The 6,808-nt window shown below is 50.2% G+C and overlaps 1 protein-coding gene across 1 annotated transcript; it reads right to left on the bottom strand.

Annotated features, from left to right (window-relative positions):
- Positions 1–202: 202 nt before the first annotated feature.
- RPS7 (ribosomal protein S7) lies at positions 203–6,502 on the bottom strand. Its single transcript, XM_032653202.1, has 7 exons — positions 6,381–6,502; positions 6,089–6,172; positions 5,928–5,999; positions 5,616–5,759; positions 4,770–4,834; positions 1,200–1,350; positions 203–317 (listed from the first exon to the last, which is right to left on the bottom strand). The coding sequence occupies exons 2-7, from the start codon at positions 6,161–6,163 to the stop codon at positions 240–242; spliced, it is 585 nt and encodes a 194-aa protein (XP_032509093.1). The 5' UTR covers positions 6,164–6,172; positions 6,381–6,502; the 3' UTR covers positions 203–239.
- Positions 6,503–6,808: the final 306 nt, after the last annotated feature.

Genomic DNA, 6,808 nt, shown 5'->3' with positions numbered 1-6,808 from the left:
TAACCTAAGAGAAAAGAATCTGAAAAAAGAACACATATGTGTATAACTGAATCACGGTGCCATACACCTGAAACCAACACACGGACACAAACTACAAGGACCCTCTCTGTTCAAAATCTTCCAGCCTGGGTAGGAAGCTACTTGACAATGCACACAGCTTTGCACCCACAGCTCTCTACTTTTGAAAAACATACCCCAAACAGAAGATTGTGAATAATATTTTATTTAGTCATTTTTGTTTACAACTGAAACTCTGGGAACTCAAAATTAACATCTTTGCCCGTGAGCTTCTTATAGACACCAGAAAACGTTTCAACCTACGAGAAAAGAAATAACGCATCACAAAACATTTCAATACACATTCGTCTTAAAGCCTAAAGACTGTGAAATTGTGCCCTGTATGGTTTTTCTCCTCAGCAACCAGGCAGAGAAAGAATATACCAGACATGCCTCTATAGTCCCAAGCTGGGGGCAAGCTCCTCTCTCGTGTCGTGGGACAGGCCTCCACAGCACTGCACCCGAGGGCTGGCTCCTCTAGGCCACTCGGCAGACCCTGGGGGACCCCAGAGGTCAATGCTCTACCAGGAATGAAGCAAAGTGACAGTTCTCCCCAGATTCTAACACAACCACCACCCCGCCCATAAAAACAGCTTTACTAAAAGTCACACCATGGAATTACTTTACTTCAATTTCTCTAGTAACTTAAAAGGTAAAGAATTCCATCTTTTAAAACATCCCCCAGGACTTCCCTGGTGGCGCAGTGGTTAAGAATCCGCCTGCCGATGCAGGGGACACGGGTTCGAGCCCTGGTCTGGGAAGATCCCACATGCCGCGGAGCAGCTAAGCCCGTGCGCCACAATTACTGAGCCTGTGCTCTAGAGCCCGCAAGCCACAGCTACTGAGACCATGAGCCTAGAGCCCGTGCTCCGCAACAAGAGAAGCCACCGCAATGAGAAGCCTGCGCATCACAACGAAGAGTAGCCCCCGCTCGCCACAACTAGAGAAATCCCACACGCAGCGACATAGACCCAACGCAGCCAAAAAAAAAAAACCACCCCAATTTAAAGCCTGACATATAATCCAAGAGGAAGTGGGCCCTCAGTTCACAAAGATTGGTTCTGGTGCCATGTAGGGATGGGTTAGGCTGCATTCTACCCTTATCTGTTCTGGATCTTTCCATAATAAACAAGGCCTATTACCTTGTGTTCCACATTGTTCTGCTGTGCTTTATCCAAATGAACCTTTATGAGTCGGCTGCCATCCAGCTTCACGCGGATCCTCTTGCCCACAATCTCACTTGGGAAAACCAAGTCCTCCAGGATGGCGTCGTGCACGGCTGTCAGAGTGCGGCTTGAAGAATAGAATACAGTGACAAAAGTGAGAAATCTAGCAAGGTCTGCCCTCCTGGGAGCCCCAAGGGCACCTCTTGAAGTCAAAAACATAAATGGGCAAACTCCAGGTTCCTGAAACCAGATTAACACTAGCTTTCAAGTAATCTACTTTCATTAATGTATCACACCACGAGCCATTACCAAACTAGAACAGGTTAACAAACACCCCATTTTTTTTGGCTACACGGCACATCTTGGGGGATTTTAGTTCCCTGACCAGGAACTGAAGCCAGGCCTAACCACTGGGATGCCAGAGAATTCCTGACACCCTATTATTTTATTTCAAAAGCTTAGCGTATTTTAAACATGTTATCTTGTAAAGTACACATACACCAGCTCTTATGAGTGATTTTCCCCAGGGGATGGAGATTGACGATGACTTTTATTTTTATACATTATCTTTAGGTTTATTGTCAGTCGTATGATTTCTCGACTAAATCACTGCAGTAACCTCTTTCCTCTCTCCAAAACCATCCCATCCGTTGCTGTCAAAATAATCACTGATGTCATTACACACTTCACCTACTGAAGACCCTTTGAGGGCTCCCCTTGGCCTCCAAAATGCACCAAACCCCCCTTGTTCCCTGCGATGGAATGAGGTGACATCCCATCCCAAAAGACACTGCTCTATCACCAGCTCTAGGATGTGGCCCCTCCTATGAGGGTCCCCGGTTTCCAACCCATCCCATCACACGAACTGCCAAGGGAACCGTGCTCTTCTCTCCTGAGTATCATTTCAAGTTCACAACCCATCTGGCTGCCTGATGAGAAGGTTCAATTAATTCCAAACCTTTAGAGTATCAGCTTTGTACCACTGTATATCAGGAATGAGCAAACGAAAAGACAGCTCTCATTCTCAATGTTTATGCAGCTACCCTGTATTATGGAACGTGTCTAGGTCTTGTTCACCCCTCAGTGGATCAGACACTATGTTCTACTCATTTCTATTTTCCTGTCCTGGCAGCTCCCACGCACACAGAAGGGCCTCCTAAATAACTGCAAAGGCCTCACTGCCCCATGGTGGACCCACTTTCCAAAGCCTTCATCACCTCTCCAAAAGCAAATGAGACAGATGGCCCAATCGATAATGGCTGCTAACCACCGACTAAGCACTTCTTACTCTACAGGACTAGGTAGGCACACATATGGAAACTTGCTAATTACTTCCTTCAAAACATAAATTAGGACGGAATCAAAGCTAGCCTCAAATTCCAACCCAGTCTAAAGACTTTTTAAGGGGGAGCAGTGGCAATGCAACTTTAATAATCAGAAAGCATAGGAACTAATCTGCTTCAGAAGAAAATAACTGAAACCCTGCTACAGATGAGAAGCCAAAGAAAACATGTATCTCAGCATTTAATCTGTTGTAGGAGAGAGATAAACGACTGAGAAGGAAAATGAATCTGAAGGCAAGAAACCAGATTGGAAAGGGGTGGATTCACTCTGGCCTCCCAACTAGTCCTCACTGTAGGAGAATGAAGACTCCAATGTCTAGAGCAGGTCACTAGGAATGGGTTGAAGTCATTACCTGAGAAAATGTGGAAACAGGTTTGGGATGAAGGATAATTAAGGCTGTAGATTTGGGAGTCAGTGCCTTAGTTGGGTGCGAAGCAAAGGATCTGTCTTTATACTCAGTACTAACTGGGGTTGTCAGAACTGAGATTATAAAACCCCTTCTTAAGTATCATAATTAACAAACTAAACGTTCTTGATTATCCCTGTATTTGATTTCTTGCAAACTGTCCAGAATAAAAAAAAAAAGCTAAATTCTTATGCTACTCCAGCTACTCCAACTGCCAGCTACTCCAACTTAAAACAAGCTCAGGGGCTTCCCTGGTGGCGCAGTGGTTAAGAATCCACCTGCCAATGCGGGGACACGGGTTCGAGCCCTGGTCTGGGAAGATCCCACATGCTGCGGAGCAATTAAGCCCGTGCACCACAACAACTGAGCCTGCGCTCTAGAGCCCCGTGAGCCACGACTACTGAGCCCGGTGAGCCACAACTACTGAGCCCACGTGCCTAGAGCCCGTGAGCCACAACTACTGGAGCCTGCGCTCTAGAGCCCGTGGGCCACAACAACTGAGCCTGCGCTCTAGAGCCCGTGAGCCACGACTACTGAGCCCGTGAGCCACAACTACTGAGCCCACGTGCCTAGAGCCCGTGAGCCACAACTACTGAGCCTGCGCTCTAGAGCCCGTGAGCCACAACAACTGAGCCTGCGCTCTAGAGCCCGTGAGCCACAACTACTGAGCCCGCGCGCCTAGAGCCTGTGCTCTGCAACAAGAGAAGCCACCGCAATGAGAAGCCTGCGCACCAACACGAAGAGGAGCCCTGCTCGCCGCAACTAGAGAAAGCCCACGCGCAGCAACAAAGACCCAACGCAGCCAAGAATAAATAAAATAAATTTATACTTAAAAAAAAAAACAAGCTCAAGGTACTGACCAACACTCGGAGTTCCAGAAAACCTGGAACCGGCCTTTCCAGCCTCACCACTACTCCCTCTCCCCCCTCCACCACAGCATATGGTACAACACATCTGCCCACAACACTGGAGACCCATCACTTCCTATTTTGTAGGAACTTTAGAAACAAGGACTGACTGTAAATTCCAGCATCACTAATGCTTAGCTGTAATGAGCAAACGATGGGGAGTCTCCTCATCCCATAAGCAGGGATGCTAACACTACAAATTACGTACTTCACAAGGTTGCCTCTCTGCAGTTAGAGGGATGCCGGAGTATTTTTTTCTCAAACTGGTCCAAGGGCAGGATCTGCAGCGATCCAATAATCCAAGTCTATGAAACCAGAGACTTCAACAAAATACCAGAAAGCCCAAAGAGCCAACTTGCAATATCTAAGTTTCTGTCAGATAACCTGCAGTTCGATCAAATTTACAAAGCCTCGTCCACCAGCAACTACAACTGCACTGACACCTTTAACCCGTGATGTGAGCAACAGAAAAATCTCATCTTTCAGCCTTAATCCACAGCAAAAGTCAACAGTGAGGATGACAGGGCGCAGCCCACCTGCACATCTGGTGTGCTTTACCCCACGGCACTCAACTCAAGATTCCTCCCCACTGTTCCCACCCTTTGCCTAAAGAACTGGAGGGAACAATCTCATCTTTTGTGACAACAGTAACCTATTATACCACCTATGTGAATATACGTAATTCTTACCTCCAGAGTTACTTTTAAAACATTTCACATATAATTATAGAAAAAGCTAAGTCACGTGATAGAAGTCCCCGTGCGAATGGATTTCCTACGTTAACAACATTTAATTTTAGGAGCCTACTCCAGCTCTGACTATAAACAACACACGCCAGTCAAGAATTGTTGACAAGAGTGGTGCGTTTTTCATGCTGCTAAAACTTACCTCCTGGGACGTTTTTGCTTATTTTTTGTACGGCTTTTTCGAGTTGGCTTAGGCAGAATTCTCCTCTGTAAGGTAAAAATTATCACGCAACAACAAAAAAAAAAGACCGTAAGTAAGTCGGCAGAAAACAAAGCACTGGTCAACCTGCTTTAAAAACCAAAGGACTCCGTGGCTGAATAAATTCAAAGCTCCAGAAAGCCAAACAACCTAGACCCAACAAGTTACTGAGAAATCCTCTTACGCACTCCCCGATTTCTCGGCATTTCTTTCAGAATCCATGGCTTACATTAAAATGCAACTGGAAAATGTCGGCTGCTCCATGATATGACTGATCTCCCGAAGATCACACCCCTTTTCACGTCCCATCCGGCCCACTACCCACTTCAGTACTAAGCCAGGATACCACTCCGTTAATTCCTCATCAGCCGCGCACTTAATTTCTATAGATTTCTGTTTGCAGGAAGGCCAGATAACTTTAAAACAAAACAAAACCTCTCGACCGTGTTCCACTTTCCCTACATACCATTTCTTTGCATCTCTTTTCCTCCCCAAACCTACGTCTGACGCACCAGGCAGGAAAACCTCGCTGAACCTCAGACAGGCAATTCCATCAGGCTGAAAACTCAGGCTCACTGCCAGCGCACGTCTCACCGCGATCACCTGTGTGCACCCCCGGGGCACCGACGGCGCTGCACACACAGAGCCGCCTTCGCGTTAACAGCAGCCGTGCGCCGCCTCCCTTTAGCCCAGTGCGAGCACCCTAAGCTCCGGGAGCAGCTTCTTCACACTCGCGAGCGACGTATAACGGGACTCGCAAGACGGCGCATTCAGCAGCAGCACAGCTACCTGCGCGATAAAAACAACGTGCTTCCCGCTGAACTTCTTCTCCAGCTCCCGCACGAGCCGGACCTGGATCTTCTGGAAAGACTTCAGCTGAGGAACAGGAACGAAGATTATGATAGCTTTCCGACCGCCACCAACCTCAATTTCCTGGGAAAGAGAGAGCAGAGAGGCGCACTCTCTCTTAGGCCCCCAGCGTCGCCCCTCCGGTCTGGCCCAGCTGAAGCGGTAACGCGCCGCGCCGACACCGCCACACGCTCGACACCCGAGTCGCTGGGGCGTCCCGCCAACAGCACGTGCCCCGGCGCCCCACTGTACCTTGGCGGCCGTGATGTTCAGCTCCCGCAGCTGGGCCTTGAGGTCCGAGTTCATCTCCAGCTCCAGGAGGGCCTGCGGGAGAAGAGGCAGGAGCACCCTCAGCGCCCGGACTCCGGACCCAGGACCCCGTCGCGGCCTCTGCGCTCCGCCCGCCCCCTCACCTGGGAGATGCCCGACTCGAACTCGTCCGGCTTCTCACCGTTAGGCTTCACGATTTTCGCGCTGGAACTGAACATGGCCGGCACCTGGAAGCACAGAGCGCTCAAGCCGGGCGGCCCGCGACCCCCGCCCGCCCACCCGCCCGCGCGGCCCGGCCCCGGCCCCAGCCCCAGCTCCCCCCGCACACGCCATCGGGGCCCGCGGGCCGGGTAATCGGCCGCATCTCCACCCGGGGACCCCAGACGTGTGCCCCTCAAAGCCGTCGGGCCAGCACGGCGACGTCCGGCAACATACCTTGACCAAGCGGCCGACGCTCGCTGCAGCCGCCGACTCCAGTAGGCTTGGGAAGAGGCCTAGATCTCGCGAGAGTTCATTAAATCCCGGCGGCAGAGGGGAAGAGGCGGGAATAGTGCGAGTCAACCAACCGGAAGAACCACTGAGAAAAGGTGGAAGCCTAGAGAGTCCCAGGAAGAGGCTCCGGAGGACCAGTGCGTTTGCTACGCTTTTCGCCCGCGAGAGCCTCCTCTTCCGGGCGGTTTGCGGGAGTTTTTCTGCGTTCTCTGGAAGTTTGAGGCGGTAGCCGGGTGGCCGGGCCGGAGTCTGGGCTGGAGCCCCGGGCCCGAGAAAAGAAACCTGGGCTACCCCTGAGGTTAGGACATTTAAAAAAGGCTAACTTAACACGAGGAAGGGGCTTCCCTGGTGGCACAGTGGTTAAGCATCCA

Source organism: Phocoena sinus, chromosome 13 (genome assembly GCF_008692025.1).
Source record: "Phocoena sinus isolate mPhoSin1 chromosome 13, mPhoSin1.pri, whole genome shotgun sequence".
Classification (NCBI taxonomy): domain Eukaryota; kingdom Metazoa; phylum Chordata; class Mammalia; order Artiodactyla; family Phocoenidae; genus Phocoena; species Phocoena sinus.
This window is presented reverse-complemented; position numbering and strand designations above follow the sequence as displayed.

Bases quoted from the DNA above. Each gene is read 5' to 3' on its own strand.
- RPS7 (XM_032653202.1), bottom strand. From the start codon at position 6,163: ATGTTCAGTTCCAGCGCGAAAATCGTGAAGCCTAACGGTGAGAAGCCG. The intron at 6,000-6,088 runs GTGAGGGGGCGG...CTTCTCCCGCAG, and splicing joins TCGAGTCGGGCATCTCCCAG to GCCCTCCTGGAGCTGGAGAT. The intron at 1,351-4,769 runs GTAAGTTTTAGC...CTATTCTTCAAG, and splicing joins AAGCAAAAACGTCCCAGGAG to CCGCACTCTGACAGCCGTGC.